The 21,961-nt window shown below is 52.7% G+C and overlaps 5 protein-coding genes across 16 annotated transcripts in view; 3 read left to right on the plus strand and 2 right to left on the minus strand.

The window, feature by feature from the left end:
- Positions 1-3,241: 3,241 nt before the first annotated feature.
- Positions 3,242-4,626, plus strand: LOC308126066 (kelch repeat and BTB domain-containing protein 11-like; the record flags this gene model as incomplete). The annotated part of the gene is made up of 1 exon (XM_080490167.1): positions 3,242-4,626. The coding sequence occupies one exon, from the start codon at positions 3,242-3,244 to the stop codon at positions 4,415-4,417; it is 1,176 nt and encodes a 391-aa protein (XP_080346293.1). The 3' UTR covers positions 4,418-4,626.
- Positions 4,627-5,741: 1,115 nt separating this feature from the next.
- Positions 5,742-11,744, minus strand: LOC308126655 (C-C chemokine receptor type 6-like). 2 transcript variants are annotated; one of them, XM_080491195.1, is made up of 3 exons: positions 11,638-11,744; positions 7,991-8,092; positions 5,742-7,904 (listed from the first exon to the last, which is right to left on the minus strand). In XM_080491195.1, the coding sequence occupies exons 2-3, from the start codon at positions 8,057-8,059 to the stop codon at positions 6,756-6,758; spliced, it is 1,218 nt and encodes a 405-aa protein (XP_080347321.1). In that variant the 5' UTR covers positions 8,060-8,092; positions 11,638-11,744; the 3' UTR covers positions 5,742-6,755. The 2 variants fall into 2 exon arrangements, with proteins under 2 accessions (XP_080347321.1, XP_080347320.1); XM_080491194.1 differs by lacking the exon at positions 11,638-11,744 and adding an exon at positions 9,611-9,636.
- A 69-nt stretch (positions 11,745-11,813) lies between these two features.
- tmem242 (transmembrane protein 242) lies at positions 11,814-15,139 on the minus strand (the record flags this gene model as incomplete). Its single annotated transcript, XM_080490168.1, has 6 exons — positions 11,814-12,349; positions 12,510-12,647; positions 12,741-12,841; positions 13,610-13,730; positions 14,825-15,043; positions 15,131-15,139. The coding sequence occupies 6 exons, from the start codon at positions 15,137-15,139 to the stop codon at positions 12,221-12,223; spliced, it is 717 nt and encodes a 238-aa protein (XP_080346294.1). The 3' UTR covers positions 11,814-12,220.
- On the plus strand, positions 13,529-18,524 carry LOC308126656 (ribonucleoside-diphosphate reductase subunit M2-like). Of its 2 annotated transcripts, none has more exons than XM_080491197.1 (11): positions 13,529-13,755; positions 14,667-14,772; positions 14,856-14,924; positions 15,295-15,447; positions 15,522-15,638; positions 15,729-15,862; positions 15,971-16,065; positions 16,156-16,289; positions 16,472-16,576; positions 16,658-16,771; positions 18,210-18,524. In XM_080491197.1, the coding sequence occupies exons 2-11, from the start codon at positions 14,683-14,685 to the stop codon at positions 18,360-18,362; spliced, it is 1,164 nt and encodes a 387-aa protein (XP_080347323.1). In that variant the 5' UTR covers positions 13,529-13,755; positions 14,667-14,682; the 3' UTR covers positions 18,363-18,524. The 2 variants fall into 2 exon arrangements, with proteins under 2 accessions (XP_080347323.1, XP_080347322.1); XM_080491196.1 differs by lacking the exon at positions 13,529-13,755 and adding an exon at positions 14,010-14,093.
- A 397-nt stretch (positions 18,525-18,921) lies between these two features.
- The window catches only part of cep43 (centrosomal protein 43), a 6,181-nt gene continuing 3,141 nt past the window's right edge, over positions 18,922-21,961 (plus strand). For 8 of the 10 annotated variants that reach the window (XM_080490277.1, XM_080490280.1, XM_080490279.1 and 5 more), the window contains exons 1-7: positions 18,934-19,125; positions 19,526-19,579; positions 19,698-19,752; positions 19,880-19,968; positions 20,077-20,238; positions 21,472-21,498; positions 21,768-21,824. In XM_080490277.1, coding sequence (XP_080346403.1) covers positions 19,042-19,125; positions 19,526-19,579; positions 19,698-19,752; positions 19,880-19,968; positions 20,077-20,238; positions 21,472-21,498; positions 21,768-21,824 — 528 coding nt within the window. In that variant the 5' untranslated portion in view covers positions 18,934-19,041. Of the gene's footprint in view, positions 19,423-19,525; positions 19,580-19,697; positions 19,753-19,879; positions 19,969-20,076; positions 20,239-21,471; positions 21,499-21,767; positions 21,825-21,961 lie in introns of all 10 variants that reach the window. The other 2 variants (XM_080490283.1, XM_080490278.1) reach the window with 2 other exon arrangements.

Below are 21,961 nucleotides of genomic sequence, written 5' to 3' on the forward strand. Positions count from 1 at the left end.
CTCACCAGATCTCCTCTCTGATACTGAGAGCAGCAGGAGGAGGAAGAGGAGGTGGAGGAGGAAGAGGAGGAGGAGGAGGAGGAGGAGGAGGAGGAAGGAGGAACATGTACTCACTGTGTATCTGCGGTAGTCGGGTTCTCCAGTTGGACTGTAGTGAGAGAACATCTCACCAGATCTCCTCTCTGATACTGAGAGCAGCAGGAGGAGGAAGAGGAGGTGGAGGAAGAGGAAGAAGAGAGGGAGGCGCTCCTCATACTCCTACTCTTACATAACCACCCAGCTCTTCTGCATGACCTCCACACACACACACACACACACACACACACACACACACACACACACACACACACACACACACACACACACACACACACACACACACTCCTTCACCATGAGGACTGACTCTCTACTTGAAGGTTCTCAAGACTTTTCTATTTAATGAAGCTACAGTGAAGCTGATGGAGGTTTACTGATGGAGGATTAGACTGATGGAGGTTTACTGATGGAGGATTAGACTGATGGAGGTTTAGACTGATGGAGGTTTACTGATGGAGGATTAGACTGATGGAGGTTTAGACTGATGGAGGTTTACTGATGGAGGATTAGACTGATGGAGGTTTAGACTGATGGAGGTTTAGACTGATGGAAGTTTACTGATGAAGGATTAGACTGATGGAGGTTTAGACTGATGGAGGTTTACTGATGGAGGATTAGACTGATGGAGGTTTACTGATGAAGGATTAGACTGATGGAGGTTTACTGATGGAGGTTTACTGATGAAAGATTAGACTGATGGAGGTTTAGACTGATGGAGGTTTACTGATGAAGGATTAGACTGATGGAAGTTTACTGATGGAGGTTTAGACTGATGGAGGTTTACTGATGAAGGATTAGACTGATGGAGGTTTAGACTGATGGAGGTTTAGACTGATGGAAGTTTACTGATGGAGGTTTACTGATGGAGGTTTACTGATGGAGGATTAGACTGATGGAGGATTAGACTGATGGAGGTTTACTGATGAAGGATTAGACTGATGGAGGTTTAGACTGATGGAAGTTTACTGATGGAGGTTTACTGATGAAGGATTAGACTGATGGAGGTTTAGACTGATGGAGGTTTACTGATGAAGGATTAGACTGATGGAGGTTTAGACTGATGGAAGTTTACTGATGGAGGTTTACTGATGGAGGTTTACTGATGGAGGATTAGACTGATGGAGGATTAGACTGATGGAAGTTTACTGATGGAGGTTTACTGATGGAGGTTTAGACTGATGGAGGTTTAGACTGATGGAGGATTACTGATGGAGGAGCTACACTGAGGTTCTTTCCTTTCTCACATGTCACTAACATTTCACTCTCTCCATCTCTCTCTCCATCCCTCCATCTCTCTCTCTCCATCCCTCCAACGCTCTCTCTCTCCATCCCTCCATCTCTCTCTCTCCATCCCTCCAACGCTCTCTCTCCATCCCTCCATCTCTCTCTCTCCATCCCTCCAACGCTCTCTCTCTCCATCCCTCTATCTCTCTCTCTCCATCCCTCTATCTCTCTCTCTCTCCATCCCTCCATCTCTCTCTCTCCATCCCTCCAACGCTCTCTCTCTCCATCCCTCCAACGCTCTCTCTCCATCCCTCCATCTCTCTCTCTCCATCCCTCCAACGCTCTCTCTCTCCATCCCTCTATCTCTCTCTCTCCATCCCTCCATCTCTCTCTCTCCATCCCTCCATCTCTCTCTCTCCTCCATGCACTTTGAATAATAAAAAGTCCATATAGCTTCTATAAAATACTTTGCAGGCAGTTTAATGAAGTTATGAAAATATACATCAGAACAGACGATGCAGTTTTTATTACCGCAGCTCTCCTTTGCTCCTCACTGACCTCTGCTGGTCGAGGAGTGACATGGCAGCGATCTCCGGAATAAAGTCAAATGTTCAGAAACAGTCAGAATGAATCACAGAACTGAGGGATGGACGAGAGGAGGAGGAGGAGAGGAGGACGAGAGGAGGAGGAGGAGGAGGATGAGGAGGACGAGAGGAGGAGGAGGGGGGGGAGGAGGAGGAGGAGGAGGACGAGAGGAGGGAGAGAGGGGGAGGAGGAGAGGAGGACGAGAGGAGGAGGAGGAGGAGGAAAAGAAGAAGGAGGAGGAGGAGGAGAGGACGGGAGGAGAGGAGGAGGAGGAGGAGGACGAGAGGAGGAGGAGGAGAGGAGGACGAGAGGAGGAGGAGGAGAGGAGGAGGAGGAGGAGGAGGAAAAGAAGAAGGAGGAGGAGGAGGAGAGGACGGGAGGAGAGGAGGAGGAGGAGGAGGACGAGAGGAGGAGGAGAAGAAGAAGGAGGAGGAGGACGAGAGGAGGAGGAGGAAAAGAAGAAGGAGGAGGAGGAGGACGAGAGGAGGAGGAGGAGGAGGAGAAGAAGGAGGAGGAGGACGAGAGGAGGAGGAGGAGGACGAGAGGAGGAGGAGGAGGAGGAGAAGAAGGAGGAGGAGGACGAGAGGAGGAGGAGGAGGACGAGAGGAGGAGGAGGAGGAGGACGAGAGGAGGAGGAGGAGGAGGAGAGGAGGAGGAGGAGAGGAGGAGGAGGAGGACGAGAGGAGGAGGAGGAGAGGAGGAGGACGAGAGGAGGAGGAGGAGGAGGAGGAGGAGGAGGACGAGAGGAGGAGGAGGACGAGGAGGAGGAGGTTTCCAGTTTGTACATAAAAAAAAGTGGTTTTCTCAAAGTGCATGAGGATTTTTTAATTAGTTAAATGTTTCATTTTGTGCTGAACCATGCTTCTGTTTTCTGAAGCTGAACGCTGGATTCGTGCAGCAGGTGTGTGTGTGTGTGTGTGTGTGTGTGTGTGTGTGTGTGTGTGTGTGTGTGTGTGTGTGTGTGTGAGAGAGACCACTGCGGTTTGACTATGACACAACAGAAAAATGTAAAGCGACCACAAAGGGTTTAAAAGCTCTGAACCACACACACACACACACACACACACACACACACACACACACACACACACACACACACACACACACACACACACACACACACACACACACACACACACACACACACACACACACACACACACAGCTCCTTTGTGTCCGGGAGCAGCCGCAGCAGGCAGGTTAGACCGGGTGGAGGTGGTGGTGGTGGGGGGGGGGGGAAACCGGGGGCTCCCGGGAGAACCGGGGAGGGAGGAAAACTTGTGTCAGACAGTGTGAGGAGGAGGAGGAGGAGAGGGTGTGTTCACTATTGTCTGGGATGGAGCCGGAGCGGCCGGAGCAACCGGAGGCGCAGCAGCCGGCCGGGGATCCACCGGAGCACCAAGCCCGCGGGGAGAAGCCCGCCGGCGGCCCGCAGAAGATCAGCGCGGAGAACTGCCTCCAGCTGCTGATGGAGGCCAAACGTGACGGCGCAGAGGAGGCGAAGCAGCGCGTGTACGGCTACATGAGCGCGCACTACCTGCAGGTGCTGCGTGCGCCCGCGGTGTACGGCCGGCTGACGGCGGCGGAGCGCGAGCTGATCCTGTCCCGCAGGACGGCGGGGGGGCGCCCGGTGCTGGCGGCGGCCGAGGACGGTGGCTCCCGCCGGGTGTTTTACCTGCAGCCGGACGGCCGGCGCTGGGAGGAGCTGACCCGCCTCCCGGAGGACGTCCCGGAGGACGGCTGCGGGATGTGCACGCTCTTCAACTACCTGTTCGTGGCGGGCGGCATGCAGGCACGCGGCCCCGGGCGCGCCCCCGCCGCCTCGGACCAGGTGTTCTGCTTCGACCCGCTGACCGGCCGCTGGAGCCGCGTGCGGCCGCTCCGCCAGGCGCGCTGCCAGCTGCGGCTCGTGTCCATGGACGGCTACCTGTACGCGGTGGGCGGGGAGTGTCTGCTGGCCGTGGAGCGCTACGACCCGCGCGAGGACCGCTGGACGACGGTGGCGCCGCTGCCCAGAGGATCGTTCGCGGTGGCGCACGCGGCGACGTCGTGCGGCGGCCAGTTGTTCGTGTCCGGCGGCTCGCTCTTCTACCGGCTGCTGCGCTACGACGCGCGGCGCGACGAGTGGGAGGAGTGTCCGTTCAACGAGAGCCGGCGGCGCTCCGCCGACATGGTGGCGCTGCGCGGCCACGTGTACCGCTTCGACGTGCACCGGGAGCGCGCGGGGCCGGTCAGCGTGTACAAGTACAACACGGTGGTGAAGGCGTGGGTCGGCGGCGAGAGCTTCCCGCTGGACGACCCGCAGCCGTTCCGCTGCGCGGTGCTCGGGGACCAGATCTACTGCGTCAACCGGAGCCGGACGCTGCAGTTCGAGGTGCGGGAGGACCGGGAGGGCTTCCTGCCCGAGGTGCTCCCGCCCCCCGCCGAGGCCCGGGGGGCCCTGGTGCCCTTCGTGCTCAGCCTGAACCCGGAGCTCCAGGCCGGTCCTCTGACCTGGGACCGGGACCTTTAACCGGACCGGGGTCCTTTTCAGCTCCTCAAACAAGAAGTGTAACTGCAGCTCAATGTAATCAGAGTAAATGTACCAGTAATGACAGTCAGTGAACTGGTTACCAGAACCAGCAGGAAGTCTGCTGAAAGTGTTTGTTTTAGGGGTGTCGTTTGTTGTGTTTGTAATAATGTGACAGATTGAATGTGACGTCATCAGAGATTAAAGTAATAATCCAGAGTCTCGTTCAAAGATTTTTGATGGAAGCAGATCGAACCACCTGGTGGATCTTGGTGACGGAGGCTCTACGTCCACCGCTGGCCCTCGGGTGACTGGATCACCAGGTCCGGGTCCAGGTCCGGGTCAGGGTCCAGGTCCAGGTCCAGGTGCCATCATGTAAACAGAACCATCATTGACTGACCCACATCCGGTTGACATACACCCTGCAATACCATCAGTCAGCCAGCAGGGCGGCTCTGGGCCGGACCTGTCTGCTATGTGAGACGTTTTCATTTGGTAACCAGGAGTAATAGATTACAGGTTAACAGTAGTACTGGTAACCAGGATACTGGTAACCAACCCTTGTGTGGCGTTCATGGTAAAAACGTCCACTAGGGGTCACCTTTCCCCCTTAATTTCCCCTTAACTTTCACTGTATTGACTCAAACCATTTCTGCTGATAAACTTAGTTTTACATACAATTTAAAAATGTTCATTCGGTCAATAATACCCTGTTTTCATCCACTAACTTTACTAAAAATATATCGGATAAATATTTCTTTAAATTCTTTTTGCATAAATCTGTTCATCAATCTCGGTCCCAATAAAGAACTACCAAATATTTGAAAATAAATATTCTTCCAATATATTTTTACAGCTGTAAAGTTAGTGGATGAAAACAGCCACCAAAGGGAGTTTTTATGAAAATCTGTTGCCGCCCAGAAACTAAATATGCTTTAAAGTTAATTACATCTCTAGACTTTGACATACCAACACTGTAATAACGGAATAAATTTGTCTCTCATCATTTATTATATTAAAATTAGGTAAGTTTGTGTTTTTTCCCTCACAAAATCAGTGACTCCATCTTCTAAATTGACATTTAAAGGGTTAATTTTAATTAAAGAAAATATATATATATTTGGTAGTTTTGATCGGGATGATTAACAGATTTATGCAAAAGAAAACTTTAAAAAAATATTCTTCTGGTATATTTTTACTGCTGTCAGCGTCAGTGGGTGAAAACAGCCACCAGTTATTAGAACTTAAGGATTCAGTAAATGTCAAACCTCTTTTTTTTATATTTGTACCGAAATATTTTGTCTAAAAACCAAAAACAAAACATGAGAAAAGTTAAAGAAACTTTATTTCAGCCTTAAAACAACTTTTTAAAATGTCACATGAACGCGTGTACTGTTGATAATTAAAAAGAGGAAACGTCAAAACAAAGTTCAGTGTAACAGGAAGTTTCTCACGGAACTCGGCCAGTTTTCAAATTAAATGTCAACAGAGATGAAATCATCAGACCACCAGTCCTCATTCTGGTCCTCACCCTGATCCTCATTCTGGTCCTCACCCCGGTCCTCACCCTGGTCCTCACCCCGGTCCTCACCCTGGTCCTCATTCTGGTCCTCACCCCGGTCCTCACCCTGGTCCTCACTCTGGTCCTCATTCTGGTCCTCACCCTGGTCCTCACCCTGATCCTCATTCTGGTCCTCATTCTGGTCCTCACCCTGATCCTCATTCTGGTCCTCACCCTGATCCTCATTCTGGTCCTCACCCTGGTCCTCACTCTGGTCCTCACTCTGGTCCTCATTCTGGTCCTCACCCTGGTCCTCACCCTGATCCTCATTCTGGTCCTCATTCTGGTCCTCACCGTGATCTGGTCCTCACCCTGGTCCTCACCCTGGTCCTCACCCTGGTCCTCATTCTGATCCTCACCCTGGTCCTCACCCTGGTCCTCACTCTGGTCCTCACCCTGGTCCTCACCCTGATCCTCATTCTGGTCCTCATTCTGGTCCTCACCGTGATCTGGTCCTCACCGTGATCTGGTCCTCACTCTGGTCCTCACTCTGGTCCTCACCCTGGTCCTCATTCTGGTCCTCACCCTGGTCCTCACTCTGGTCCTCACCCTGGTCCTCACCCTGGTCCTCATTCTGGTCCTCACCCTGATCCTCACCCTGGTCCTCACCCTGGTCCTCACTCATTCACAAACCAGTTGGAAACAATCTGAAACCAGTCTGAACCAGTTTAAACCAGTTTGAATCATGACGTCCAAAGTTCTCCAGAACTGGTCTGAAGGTCAAACTGGTCCGCTCCTCAGACTCTGGTGTGGCGGGTCGCCGGAGGACGGTGAAGAGGCTCACATGGTGAACGAGGAGGCGTCGGTGGAGCTGTCCACCGAGCGGCGGGCGGAGGACACGAAGATCCCGGAGGTGGCCTGGGAGGAGTGGCGCCGGGCGCCGCCGCCCCGACCCAGGCAGCACAGGCTCTGGAACATCCTGCGCAGGTGGCTCCGGAACTTGACGCCGACGAAGGCGTAGAGCAGCGGGTTGAGGCAGCAGCGCAGGTAGGCCACGGTCTGCGTGACGGTCAGCGCCGTCTGCAGGGCGTCGGCCTTCTCGCAGCTGCGCTGGCGGAACAGACCCAGCGTGTCGTGCAGCAGCGCCACGTTGTACGGCAGGTTGCACGCCACGAACACCGCCACCACCAGCAGCACCACCCGCACCGCCTTGTGCCGCTGGAAGTTCTTGGCCTTCATCAGCGTGACGACGATGGCGCCGTAGCAGAACGCCATGACGGACAGTGGCAGGAAGAAGCCCACCGCCAGCTGCGTGCTGGGGACCGCCACCTTCATCGCAGTCGCCGTCGCCTCGTCGTCGAAGCGTAACTCGCACACGTGTGATGGTGTCGGCGAGTCGTGGTCGGCCCCGGAACCCTCGGACATTAGGTGCTTCGGCTGGTACCAGTTGTAGAAGACGAAGGTGGGCACGGACAGCAGCAGGGCGCACGACCACACGGCGCCGCTGATCCGCCGGCTGTACGCCGGCGAGCGCAGCCGGAAGCTGCGGCGCGCCTGCACGATGGCGATGTAGCGGTCCATGCTGACGCAGGCCAGCAGCAGCATGCCGCCGTACAGGTTGACGCTGTAGGAGCCGCGCAGCACCTTGCAACCGGCGGCGCCCAGAGGCCACGCCCACAACTGGCTGTAGACGAAGAGCGGCAGCGTCAGCGCGAAGAGCAGGTCGGCCGCCGCCACGTTCAGCAGGTACACCTCCGTCATGGAGCGCACGCGCTTGGAGCAGCAGTACGTGGAGATGACCAGCGCGTTCCCCAACACGCCCAGCACGCAGATGACGGAGTGGACGTACGGCGCCAGAATCAGAACCACGCTCTGGTTCTTCTCATTCTCGCACAGCGTCGTCCAGTTGCCATTTAAGTACTCAGAGTAGTCATAGCTATAATCCGAGTCGTTGTAATCCGAGTAGTCGTCAGAGTCCACCATCTTCTCCTGTGGACACAAGGAGGGGAGAGGGGGCGGAGTCAGTTACTCAGTAACTTCAGCGGGTTTTAGAAGTAGTAAAAGTAATCAGTTACTTCCTGTCGAAGTGGAGAAAGGTTGAGGTTTGTTCTTAGTTTTGAAGGATGTGAAAGTGGGACAGACATCTGCCGAGACGAAGACGATGAAGACGAGACGACCTGATTGTGGTGAGGAGAAAACAGGTCAGGGTAATGGATTACTTTATTCACACAGTTTGAGCAGTGCCTATACCTACAGCGTAGAGCTGGAGTAATAGAGTACAGTGTAGAGCTGGAGTAATAGAGTACAGTGTAGAGATGGAGTAATAAGCCGCGGTTCCACCGCACCGTCTGCCGCGGACCATCGCAGGACCAGACGGGTTTTGGTCCGACTGAAAAGTTGTGGATGTTACGGACAGAACCCGCAACCGCCGGCTACGATTTTCCGCTCCCCCTCCGTTGAGGTACCTAGCACCGAGGAACGTCTGTGAGGACGAGCGACAACGCAGCCGTCTGCTGATTGGTCGTGACGATCGTCACTCTGGACAAGCAGCAATATTTAATTATTTCTCCGTCATAAACCTCCGTCGTGCGATGGAGTCACAGAGAGCGACTCGGACGGCTTCCATGTCCTCTGCTCGTTCACAACCCCGCCTACAGGGTACCGTACCTCCTGTGGGGGGGACCGCGCGGCAGAGTGGGGCCTGTGTGCGCTTTGCCGTACCGTAACCTCCCGCTCCGCTCCTCCGTCACCTGAACACACTGCCACCTGAACACACTGCCACCTGAACACACCGCCACCTGAACACACCGCCACCTGAACAAAACATCACCTGAACACACCGCCACCTGAACAAAACGTCACCTGAACACACCGCCACCTGAACACACCGTCACCTGAATACACCGTCACCTGAACACACCGTCACCTGAACAAAACATCACCTGAACACACCGCCACCTGAACACACCGTCACCTGAACACACCGTCACCTGAACACACTGCCACCTGAACACACCTCCACCTGAACACACCGTCACCTGAACACACCGCCACCTGAACACACCGCCACCTGAACAAAACGTCACCTGAACACACCGTCACCTGAATACACCGTCACCTGAACACACCGCCACCTGAACAAAACGTCACCTGAACACACCGTCACCTGAACAAAACGTCACCTGAACACACCGCCACCTGAACAAAACGTCACCTGAACACACCGTCACCTGCATACACCGTCACCTGAACACACCGTCACCTGAACAAAACGTCACCTGAATACACGTCACCTGAACACACCGCCACCTGAGCAAAACGTCACCTGAACACACCGTCACCTGAATACACCGTCACCTGAACACAACATCACCTGAACACACCGTCACCTGAACACACCGCCACCTTAACACACCGCCACCTGAACACACCGTCACCTGAACACACCGTCACCTGAACACACCGCCACCTTAACACACCGCCACCTGAACACACCGCCACCTGAACACACCCTCACCTGAATACACCGTCACCTGAACACACCCTCACCTGAACACACCGTCACCTGAACACACCGCCACCTTAACACACCGCCACCTGAACACAGTTTCTAATTTAAATGGTTTCCGACGTGTGAAAACTGATTTGAGGATGAAGGTAGAAACCAAGAAGAGAAGAAGAGAAATCAAACTCACGCTGAGAAGCTCCGAGACGAATGAAACTCTGCAGAGAGAAGCGGAAGCATGAAGCCTTCCTCTTCTCACACACACACACACACACACACACACACACACACACACACACACACACACACACACACACACACACACACACACACACACACACACACACACACACACACACACACACACACACACACACACACACACACACACACTATGAGCCATGCTCTCGTTAATCTGAACAGGTTCTAGTTTCTATTCTAATGTGCACCAGTTCAGGGTGGATCAGGATCTGGTTCAGGGTGGACCTAGAGACCAGACCTAGAGTCCGGACCCAGAGTCCAGACCAGAGTCCAGTCCAGACCAGAGTCCAGACCCAGAGTCCAGGTCTGGGGCCTTATTTATAAAACCTTGCCTCGGATTCCTACTGAAAATGTTTGTACACCCAAAAGCTGAAAAGCTGACATGCGACAAAAATGTTTCCAATATTTAAAATCGTGCGTGCGCACATCTGCAGGCCCTTTCCTTTGATACATCCAGTCCACCTGGAAGGTGACAGTTCAGGCCCCGCCCTCAACACGCCCACTTTCTACCAGAAATGGTCAATGCAAAGTGCCTCGTCAATATTTCTGCATCTCAATCAGCTGATCGACGTTATTTGAGGCTAAATCCTGGAAGAAAAGATGAAGAAAAGGAATTTTACTGAGTGAGAAATATTCATGAGGAGGTGGAGGTCAGGAGGTGATGGAGGTCAGGAGGTGATGGAGGTCAGGAGATGATCTTATCTGGTGTCACAGTAGTGGAATCACTAATAAAAGACAAAAGGAGATCAGCAGCTCGTCGTCACTGATGGAAATAGTGAGAGAGTCTGAGAGAGATCAGTGACTGTAGAGGTGGAGGAGAAGAGTCTGATGTGAAGGTGGAGGTCAGAGGAGAGTGACATCGTGGAGGAGAATGACATCATGGAGAGTGACATCGTGAAGGAGTGACATTGTGAAGGAGTGACATGGAGGAGAGTGACATCACAGAGGAGAGCAATGTCAGGGAGGAGAGTGACATCGTGAAGGAGAGTGACATCACAGAGGAGAGTGATGTCATGGAGAGTGACCTCATGGAGGAGAGTGACATCACAGAGGAGAGTGATGTCATGAAGGAGAGTGACATCATGGAGGAGAGTGACATCATGGAGTGAGATGGAGTGACATCATGAAGGAGTGACATGGAGGAGAATGTCATCATGAAGGAGAGTGACATCACAGAGGAGAGTGACATCATGAAGGAGAGTGACATCATGAAGGAGAGTGACATCATGGGGCCAGAGCACCCGAGCACACACTGGACAGAACAACAGCCTCCGCTGTGACGTCAGAGTGTCGGAGAGCAAGGAAACGTTTTGGTAGAAACAGTTTGATCTGGTTATTAAATGTTTAAATTAAATATTTGAAGAGGGACGGTGAAAAGGCTCAGTGGACTTTGTGTTTGATCCTCAGTCACGAGAGGTGGAGGAGGGTGGAGGAGGGTGGAGGAGGTCGACTGTCTCCAGCTCCAGAGCGTCCACACTGCAGCTTTACACACCGTCACCGCACTTTTACCGTGTTTACTCTGAAATGAGACTGATTGAGACACGATTCATAATCAACCAGTTCTTTCTACTGGATCATTGATAATCAATCAGTTCTTTCTACTGGATCATTTGAAGATGAGAGTTTGACGTATGGACACGATGATGCTGATTCAGCAGCGACGTCTCACTAAAGAAACACGTAGAACTCTGCAGCTCGGCTGTTCATGATAATGTGGATCAATAAGTCGGATATTTGAAGATATCAGATGTATAAGATGAACCTGGTTCAGGTCACCATCTGGTTCACCTCCCGTCTCGTGCACGATCATTTTACCACAGTTTATTTCTTTAGATCACAAAGTTTGAGTGGGAAGCAGCTTCAAGGCTTTCAGGACCCGTTTGGTACGTAAGGAACCTTTATAGAACCCAGAACATTTGAACACTTGGTTCTCCGCTGCCCCCTGGAGAATCTTACTTGTCTGTCGTCCTTTTCTCTCCTCCTGCCTCCAAACGCCACGACAGCAGAGAGTTGAATTGAAGCTCCAGAAGAGGAAAACGTCTTCGTACTACAGACCTCTGGTCTTTACTGCCGTCACTTGGGACCTTTGAACTTCCTGCTCGTTACTGAACTTTGACCTCGACGCAGATTCTGGTTCTTCGTTTCTGTTTGTTCACAGCAAAACGTTTTCATCGGAGAAACGTCACAGATTTTATTTTAAGATTTCAAACCGAAACAGGCCCAACAACAAATCGTCACGTTAGCACTGAAAGCTAATAGCGCGGTAAACATGCTAACAGAGATTAAAGTCCCGACTCGGTTCCACAAAGTCTTCATAGCAGAAGTTCGATCAGTCTCATTGTTCTGCAGCGGATCGGCTGGTAATAAACCCCACAAAGGTCCAGGGACACTCTTCACTTCCTGTTTGTCACGGCGGTACAACACGATCCGCGTGACGGCTTCCGGTTCCCTTTGTGCGGTTCTCAAAGCCTGCCGGACGCGAGACCTTCAGACGGGGAACCGCCCGAGTCATCTTTGCGTCGTCGCCCGCCGAACTCGTTCAGTCCCTCGGTGAGTCACGGCGCTTTGACTGGAAGATGGCGTCCCAGTCTGTCGGTTCGGAACCGCCGCCGGCGCTCTTTGGGATCGACGGGAAGAAAGACTGCATCTTCAGCCGGAACTCCGCGAGCTGGAACATAATCAGCAGCACTCTTAGGCCGGTGTTCGGCTCCTGGCTCTCAGTGTACGATTAAACATCTGGAAATCTGCCCGAATGGTATTAAATGGAAATAGGACTGAGGACTGAGGACTGAGGACTGAGGACTGAGGACTGAGGACTGAGGACTCACGCTGTGGACTCCCAGGATCTTGACTACTGAGAAGCTGAGCAGACCGACTCCGGTCCAGGCCAGCAGGGACCCCCAGCCCAGCGCCCGCAGGGCCAGTGAGGCGCCACTCTGCGGGACCGCCACCGTCGGCAGGACGCCCTGCGAGAAAAGAACCGGGACAGTAACCGTGGTAACAAGCACACCGCATCCAAACTCCATGATGAGGGGAGGAGGTCTGAAAGGACCAGTTACCTTATTAAACCAGTTTGGACTCTTCTTCTTGGCCAGCGCCAACGTGGAGCCGAATCCCATGATCACACCGGCTGACGCCACCGTGGTGAGAAAGGCCGCACCTGAACACAGACCAAACAAAACCTAAACCCAGACTGACTCCAGAACCAAGACCCAGACTGACCCCCCCGAACCAGGACCCAGACTCCAGACAGTATCCCAGTAGCCCCTGGTTTGTGTCGATCGGTCCAGCAGGTGGTGCAGCGAGTCGCTGGACCTTCATTCTGTCCAGAAGCTCCAAACTTACACTAGCATGAGCCTCAAAGCCACGCTGTCACCATGAGTTTGTAAAAAACTGCATAATTCCAGCCGCAATAAGAGAAATTTGTTGTACATCTCTCTGTATTTTGCAGCAGAAGATTTCATTAAAATTGGCTTTATGTTGAGATTATATTCATTTGAATTTAACGGTTCTTATGGGATTACTATTTTATCTGTCCGACACAGGATGAAATTGGACTGTTTGTGGCCACGGAAAAAGAAAAAGACTTCTTAGTAATGCTCGTCTTAATGATCCTGTAAAGAGAACTAAATATCCGTGAAAGACCGGATTCAGGGTGGTGCCGTTGGACGGCCCGGATAATTTATTTTAATTCGAAACAGGTTTGGGTTCTTCAGCTCCAGAAAATTCTGGCGAAACCTCCAGATAACTCTTAAATCATCACATTTCTGAAGGGACTCTGGCGAGGCTCTCTGACCTCCACAGCAGCGGAGCGGGACTTCCGTTCGAGCGGAGAGGAACTTCCGGTGGACCGTCCGCGATCTACCCGAGCACCAGCGACACCGGGAGGAACGTACACCGGGAGGAGCGAGGACACAGGAGCTCTCACCTTTTAGCGCGTGCAGCCGCGCCTCCTCCTCGTCACGTTGCTCCTCTCCGCCGCGCGTCTCCGGAGCCGCCATGTCGTTTTCATCGGCTGCATTAAACTGTCCGGGCGGAAACGCGAGCCCCTGCGGAACCATAGAAGAAATGGAAGTAGGTTTATTTTTCTTGGACAACTGAATCAAAATAATTTAGATGAATGAATAATAAATATGATACAAGTGATAATGATAATAAATAAACAATAAATAGTTTTAAAAAAAAACAACGTATCAAAATATGTACATTTATAAACAACGGTGGTGACTTCCGGATTTCAACCAATCGGAGCTCGTCCCTCTGAGGCGGAAGTGACGCCTCGGCCAGGTCCTTTTAAACAATCCGAAATGTGATTACGTCTAAGGGAGAATCAGTTACAGTGGCGCCAAACACCAGCTCATTTCGCGGGAGATTTCCTTTTTTTTTTTTGCACAAAGTTCTTCAGTTTGGAGGTAATAAAAATGGGTCACAAGTCAAAGTTCCGATGTTTGGAGGTAAAACCGGGTCAGTAATCACGACTTGTGGCTTCTTAATGACAGCAGAGTGTAAAAGGAACAGCATTGAAATCATTTCGATAGATAAAACTAATAGTATATAAAACATAAAGTGTATATAAAACGTTAAAGCAGGCGACGTTAATGGAATAAAATGAGTAAAAGTGAGCGTTTTAACGCTAAATAAAAGTTTCTTTGTTCTCCTTGAATGTTTCGTAACTGAGCATTTTGCGTTGTTTTGTAACTGCAGGTTTCAAACACTTTGGTGTCCCGCACAAACGGAGCCCTTTGAATCTCCCGCGATAGTTTCGAGTGACGTAGTTGAGGCTCCGGCCTCTGATTGGCTCCATCGTTGACGCGCTACGTTCCTATTGGCCGGCTGCATTCTAGCGCCAAGATTCTAATAAAAAGCCTCGCAGCGGCAGAAAAAGCGTCAGTCCCGGTGTCGTTGTGTGTGGAGCTGCTTCAGTCCCGGTGTGTGTCTCAGTGACCGAGTGTTTGTGTGTCAGTGACCGAGTGTTTGTGTCTCAGTGACCAGGTGTGTACGATGCCGTCCGGCCGTTCTCCGCTGTCCCAGAAGTCGCCGCAGAGCCTCGTCGCTCCGCTGGGAAACATGTCGCTGGACAAAGAGAACACGGTGAGCCGCCGCTTTGTCCGCCTCCAGTCGCTCCGCCAGCCGCCTCACTCACCCGCTGTGTGTCTCCCTCCGTGTCCTTCCAGCCTCCGAGCCTAAGCTCCAGCCGCGTCCTGGCCTCCAAAGCCTCGCGGAGGATCTTCAAGGACGCTACGGTAAGTGACGCCGAGCGACTCTGGAGCTGCGGTTCTTTCCGAAAATACCCGAAGGCCGCCGAGTGGCGCCGAAGCAGTGGCGCCAACAGGGCCGAGTGTAGACCCGCAGGGCCCCGCAGCTGGGGAGGCACCGGGAACGGGGATCAAATATATTTAGGTTATTATAAATAAAGGACTTGACTAGAGACTTTACTAATCCCTTTTACAAAGTTCATTGTTTTGTGGCTGGTTTACCCCTGAAATGACTGAGTCTGAGTTATGAGGTTTATCAGGTTTATTTTAGAACAAGAAGTAATTCGCCCAGGTTAGCGGTAGCATTAGCATCCTGGCTGGAGGCTTCAGTGTTTCCTGCTTCCTGTTTGGCGTTCAGTCCACGGCGGTGAAGAAGAGCAGCACCTCCCCTCAGGAGGAAGAGCCGCTGCTGAAGGAGAACCCGAGACGCTTCGTCATCTTCCCCATCCAGTACCACGACATCTGGCAGATGTACAAGAAGGCCGAGGCCTCCTTCTGGACAGCGGAGGAGGTAAGCTCCGCCCCCACGGCGCCGGCTCTCCTGGAGGCGTGCGTCCGCTCACCTGCAGCTCTGCTCCTCCTCAGGTGGATCTGTCCAAGGACCTGCAGCACTGGAAGGCTCTGAAGGAAGACGAGAGGTTCTTCATCTCCCACGTGTTGGCCTTCTTCGCCGCCAGCGACGGAATCGTCAACGAGAACCTGGTGAGAGGCCCCGCCCCTACGGCCATGGCCTGCTCCTCCCGTGGCGCCGCCTGCAGGTTCCCTCACGTTCTTCTCGTCTCTGATCACCAGGTGGAGCGCTTCGCTCAGGAGGTGCAGGTGACGGAGGCCCGCTGCTTCTACGGCTTCCAGATCGCCATGGAGAACATCCACTCCGAGATGTACAGCCTGCTGATAGACACCTACATCAAGAAGCCCAAGGAGAGGTCAGCTCGGTTCTCCTCTCGGTTCTCCCCCTGACGTTCTCTCGGTTCTCCCCCCGACGTTCTCTCGGTTCTCCCCCTGACCTTCTCCTTTTGGTTCTCCTGGTTCAGGGAGTACCTGTTTAACGCCATCGATACGCTGCCCTGTGTGAAGAAGAAGGCCGACTGGGCTCTGAACTGGATGGGGAACCAGAGCGCCACCTACGGTGAGCCAGCAGCTCCACATGGAGGAGGAGGAGGAGATGGTGGTGATGATGATGATGGTGGTGATGATGAAGGTGCTGTGTGACCTCCAGGAGAACGCGTGGTGGCCTTCGCCGCTGTGGAGGGGATCTTCTTCTCAGGCTCGTTCGCCGCCATCTTCTGGCTGAAGAAGCGAGGTCTGATGCCCGGCCTGACGTTCTCCAACGAGCTGATCAGCAGAGACGAGGTGAGACGCCGCTTCCCGTGTGCGGGGCGCCGCTTCCCGTGTGCGGGGCGCCGCTTCCCGTGTGCGGGGCGCCGCTTCCCGTGTGCGGGGCGCCGCTTCCCGTGTGCGGGGCGCCGCTTCCCGTGTGCGGGGCGCCGCTTCCCGTGTGGGTCCTGGTTGTGACGTTGTCTCGCTGTCTTCAGGGTCTGCACTGCGACTTCGCCTGTCTCATGTTCAAACACCTGCTGAAGAAGCCGTCCACAGAGACCGTCACCACCATCATCAGGAACGCCGTGGAGATTGAACAGGTGGCCGCCGCCGCTCCGCCCACCGCCACACGCTGCGGCCGCTGCATGCACACTCACCTTCCTGTTTGTTCCCGTGTGCAGGAGTTCCTGACTGAAGCTCTGCCGGTGAAGCTGATCGGGATGAACTGTGACCTCATGAAGCAGTACATCGAGTTCGTGGCCGACCGGCTGCTGCTGGAGCTCGGCTTCCAGAAGGTAACTAGCTAACGGCATGCTAATCACATGCTAACGGCTTCCAGAAGGTAACTAGCTAACGGCACGCTAATCACATGCTAACGGCTTCCAGAAGGTAACTAGCTAACGGCACGCTAATCACATGCTAACGGCTTCCAGAAGGTAACTAGCTAACGGCACGCTAATCACACGCTAACGGCTTCCAGAAGGTAACTAGCTAACGGCACGCTAATCACACGCTAACGGCTTCCAGAAGGTAACTAGCTAACGGCACGCTAATCACATGCTAACGGCTTCCAGAAGGTAACTAGCTAACGGCACGCTAATCACACGCTAACGGCTTCCAGAAGGTAACTAGCTAACGGCACGCTAATCACATGCTAACGGCTTCCAGAAGGTAACTAGCTAACGGCACGCTAATCACATGCTAACGGCTTCCAGAAGGTAACTAGCTAACGGCACGCTAATCACATGCTAACGGCTTCCAGAAGGTAACTAGCTAAGGGCACGCTAATCACATGCTAACGGCTTCCAGAAGGTAACTAGCTAACGGCATGCTAATCACATGCTAATGGCTTCCAGAAGGTAACTGGCTAACGGCATGCTAATCACATGCTAACGGCTTCCAGAAGGTAACTGGCTAACGGTACGCTAACCACATGCTAACGGCTTCCAGAAGGTAACTAGCTAACGGTACGCTAATCACAAGCTAACGGCTTCCAGAAGGTAACTAGCTAACGGCATGCTAACCACATGCAAACGGCTTCCAGAAGGTAGCTGGCTAACCACACGCTAACGGCTTCCAGAAGGTAACTAGCTAACCACACGCTAACGGCTTCCAGAAGGTAACTAGCTAACCACACGCTAACGGCTTCCAGAAGGTAACTAGCTAACGGCACGCTAATCACATGCTAACGGCTTCCAGAAGGTAACTAGCTAACCACACGCTAACGGCTTCCAGAAGGTAACTAGCTAACGGCACGCTAATCACATGCTAACGGCTTCCAGAAGGTAACTAGCTAACCACACGCTAACGGCTTCCAGAAGGTAACTAGCTAACGGCACGCTAATCACATGCTAACGGCTTCCAGAAGGTAACTAGCTAACCACACGCTAACGGATTCCCGAAGGTAAGCTGGCTAACCACATGCTAAAAGCTTCCAGAAGGTAGCTGGCTAACGGCATGCTAACCACATGCTGACGGCTTCCTGATGATGATGATGATGATGCAGCAGAGTGATGATGAGTGGCGCAGGGGTACGGACCTCAGCCAATCATGGGGGCTGAGTGCTGCCGCAGACTCTGATTGGAGGACAAGTGGTCCACTGACGGAGAGGCAGCAGCACGACACAGACGCCTGACTGAACTCTGCTGCTGTAGGGGCGGAGCCAGCATCTGGGGGCGGGGCCTGTGGACAGGAAGTGGTGGTGGAGGGTAACGTGGTGCCGTGTCCCTGCAGGTGTACCGGGTGGAGAACCCCTTCGACTTCATGGAGAACATCTCTCTGGAGGGGAAGACCAACTTCTTTGAGAAGCGGGTGGGCGAGTACCAGAGGATGGGCGTCATGTCGGGCACCACGGACAACGCCTTCACCCTGGACGCCGACTTCTGATCTCGGACCGCTCTGCTCTGCCTCTGCAACATGATTTGGTTTAAATTTCTGTTGGAAGTTTTTAAAAAAGAACCATGAACGCTCACTTTTTAAACTGTTTTAAGTTGTATTTTGTAAATAAAATGTTAGTTTGTGGTTTGAAATAAAATAATTTAAACTGAAGTTCGATTGTCTACGAGTGAATCTAAGTGTAGTTTGTCACCATGACGACAGGGGAAGCCTGAACCACCACAGGACCCTGTTGGGAAGAGGAAGAAAATCCCTGCAGACGCCTCCTAATAGTGTGTAAATGTCAATGTGTCTTTCAATAGAGATCAATGTTCTCGTCTTGCCCCTGGTTCCATTTGATTATCCATCAGAACCTACAAACAATATGTTTATAAACAAAATTTAATGGTAACATTTATTTGTTTATGCTGCGGCTAATATATGCCCCACATAACGATCCATTATTTGCTCATCACCCGAAAAACAACATAAACCAAGTTTGTGTTCAAGCTGCAACTACAGTAGGCGCCAGGAGGGGGCGTTGGCACGGGGGTAGCAGCTGCAGGACCCGGATGCGCCAGGCGGAGAAGAAGAAGCGGCAGACCACAGAAGAAGAGCACTGTGGTTTTTTTACCGGTTAGCCGTTCGCAGTTCTCTTCTCCACGGGAACGTCGAGGCTCCCTAGGCGGACATGTCAGCCGCAGAGGAGGACACGGAGCTCCGGGACCTGCTCATCCAGAACCTGGAGAACAGCGGGCTGCTCAACAAGCTCAAGGTCCGCCTCCCGGAGCTCCGGGCTAACGCGCTAACAGGCTAATGTTTGTGTACCAGTCAGTGACGTCATCTCCGAGGCGCTGCGAGCGCACGTTACTTCGTCCACTTTTCTTCACTACGTGGAAAGTTTGTCAAGTTTAAAATAGCACTTTAGAAACCGCTGTCTGACCGTCGTTAGCCTCGCGAGCTAACCACTGTTCTGGGTCAGTTGATGATCGCGTTGCTAGGCGACCACTGTTTACCTTGCTTTCGTTACCCCGGCCCGTGTTACGGTGACGTGCAAGTCAGAATCGCGAAGGTCCGGTTTTTTCCGTCATGACGTCATTAAAGTTGGACTTGACGTCGTAGTTCACTGTGTGTGTGTGTGTGTGTGTGTGTGTGTGTGTGTGTGTGTGCTGCAGGCAGAGATGAGGGCAGCAGTGTTCCTTGCAATGGAGGAGCAGGAGCGGCTTCAGGTAAGTTGGGAGCTCAGATCATCTCTGACAGAACAGCTTCTGCTAATGACGTGTGTGTGTGTGTGTGTGTGTGTGTGTGTGTGTGTGTGTGTGTGTGTGTGTGTGTGTACTTTCTCAGAACAGAACTCCTCTTATCAATGAAAACCTGAAGAAGTGCCTGAACAGTCGAGATGGTGAGTTCATCCTCCAGCATTCACTTCCTGTCTGTCCTGTCTGATGATTCAAACGTGTGTGTGTGTGTGTGTGTGTGTGTGTGTGTGTGTGTGTGTGTGTGTGTGTGTGTGTGTGTGTGTGTTCCAGGACGCCTTGTTGCCAGTCTGATCGTGGACTTCCTGCAGGTCTTCAGTCTGGACTTCAGTCTGGCCGTCTTCCAGCCGGAGATCAACTCGGTGAGTGAACCTGAAGCCGGCGTGTCCCACTGTCCATGAACGCATCGTCCACGAGGTGATGAAGGTGACGAAGACGATGCTTCTGGTTCTGGTCCTGTGTGTCTGCAGCTGAACGGTCTGGACAGCAGAGACCTGGTCTGCAGAGACCTGAGTCTGTCCGAGTCTGACACCAACAAGAACTGTCCTCTGCTGCTGGAGCTGGTCAGAAGAGGACGAAACCGGGACAGACCGGCAGGAGGACCAGGAGACAGACCAGCAAGAGACGGGGAGGTAAGGCATCCTGTTACCATCAGTCTCTGTCCTGTGTCCTTGTCTGGAGTCCCTGGACTGAGTCCCAATACCCAGTCCTTATACAGAGTCCCTGTCCCAAGACTCTGGATTGAGTCCCAATACCGAGTCCCTAGACTGAGTTTCCAGACCGTGTCCCCCATACCGCTTCTCCAGACCGTGTCCCTATACCGTGTCCCTATACTGAGTCCCTATGCTAAGTCTCAGACCGTGTCCCTATACCGAGTCTCCAGAATGTGTCCCTATACCGAGTCTCCAGACCGTGTCCCTATACCGTGTCCCCATACCGAGTCTCAGACCGTGTCCCTATACCGTGTCCCCATACCGAGTCTCAGACCGTGTCCCTATACTGGGTCTCCAGACCGTGTCCCTATACCGAGTCCCTATACCGAGTCTCAGACCGTGTCCCTATACCAAGTCTCAGACCGAGTCCCTATACCGAGTCTCAGACCGTGTCCCTATACCGAGTTTCAGACCTTGTCCCTATACCGTGTCCCTATACCGAGTCTCAGACCGTGTCCCTATACCAAGTCTCAGACCGTGTCCCTATACCGAGTCTCAGACCGAGTCCCTATACCGGGTCTCCAGACCGTGTCCCTATACCGAGTCTCAGACCGAGTCCCTATACCGAGTCTCAGACCCTATCCCTAAACCGAGTCTCAGACCGTGTCCCTAAACCGAGTCTCAGACCGTGTCCCTATACCGTGTCCCCATACCGAGTCTCAGACCGTGTCCCTATACTGGGTCTCCAGACCGCGTCCCTATACCGAGTCTCAGACCGTGTCCCTATACCGAGTCTCAGACCGTGTCCCTATACCGAGTCTCAGACCGAGTCCCTATACCGAGTCTCAGACCGTGTCCCTATACCAAGTTTCAGACCTTGTCCCTATACCGTGTCCCTATACCGAGTCCCTATACCGAGTCTCAGACCGAGTCCCTATACCGAGTCTCAGACCGTGTCCCGGGGTTCACACAGTAACGAAAAACCTGGAAAAGTTGTGGATTGATATTTTTTGGATTAAAGTTTGGAGAAGTTCAGGAAATGCAGCCGTCACAGTGAAAATAGTTCTTATTAGTTTCTATCAGAATTAATTGCCGGGAGCGTCGCTACGCTAGTCCTCATACCCGGTCCCGTCCCGAGTCCAGGTCCTGCAGGTCAGTGATGTCATCGATACAAAATACAAACACTGACAAAGTTTTTTTTTTTTTAAACAGGAAAACAAAACTGGAACCATATCAGAGGTGAGTCTCTCTCTCTCTCTCTCTCTCTCTCTGTCCTCTTAGGATGTCTCTGTCCTCTCAGGATGTCTCTCTCTCTCTCTCTCTCAGGATGTCCCTCTCTCTCTGTCCTCTCAGGATGTCTCTGTCCTCTCAGGATGTCCCTCTCTCTCTCTCTCTGTCCTCTCAGGATGTCTCTGTCCTCTCAGGATGTCCCTCTCTCTCTCTCTCTCTCTCTCTGTCCTCTCAGGATGTCTCTGTCCTCTCAGATGTCCCTCTCTCTCTCTCCTCAGGATGTCTCACAGCAGCAGATTTCTCGCGCTCGCAACAAGTTTGACCTTTATGACAAGGTCAGTGATGTCATCAGGACCTGGACCAATTACAAGCAGTCGTCCCTCCTCCTCCTCCTGATGTGTGTGTGTGTGTGTGTGTGTGTGTGTGTGTGTGTGTGTGTGTGTGTGTGTGTGTGTGTGTGTGTGTGTGTGTG

The sequence above is a fragment of the Lipophrys pholis genome, assembly GCF_963383615.2.
Source record: "Lipophrys pholis genome assembly, chromosome: 21".
Lineage (NCBI taxonomy): Eukaryota > Metazoa > Chordata > Actinopteri > Blenniiformes > Blenniidae > Lipophrys > Lipophrys pholis.

Coding starts and splice junctions, on each gene's coding strand:
- LOC308126656 (XM_080491197.1), top strand. CDS start 14,683: ATGCCGTCCGGCCGTTCTCCGCTGTCCCAGAAGTCGCCGCAGAGCCTC. Junction 15,639..15,728: donor GAATCGTCAACGAGAACCTG/GTGAGAGGCCCC, acceptor TCTGATCACCAG/GTGGAGCGCTTCGCTCAGGA. Junction 16,577..16,657: donor ACGCCGTGGAGATTGAACAG/GTGGCCGCCGCC, acceptor TCCCGTGTGCAG/GAGTTCCTGACTGAAGCTCT.
- LOC308126655 (XM_080491195.1), bottom strand. CDS start 8,059: ATGTCTGTCCCACTTTCACATCCTTCAAAACTAAGAACAAACCTCAAC. Junction 7,905..7,990: donor TTTCTCCACTTCGACAGGAA/GTAACTGATTAC, acceptor TTGTGTCCACAG/GAGAAGATGGTGGACTCTGA.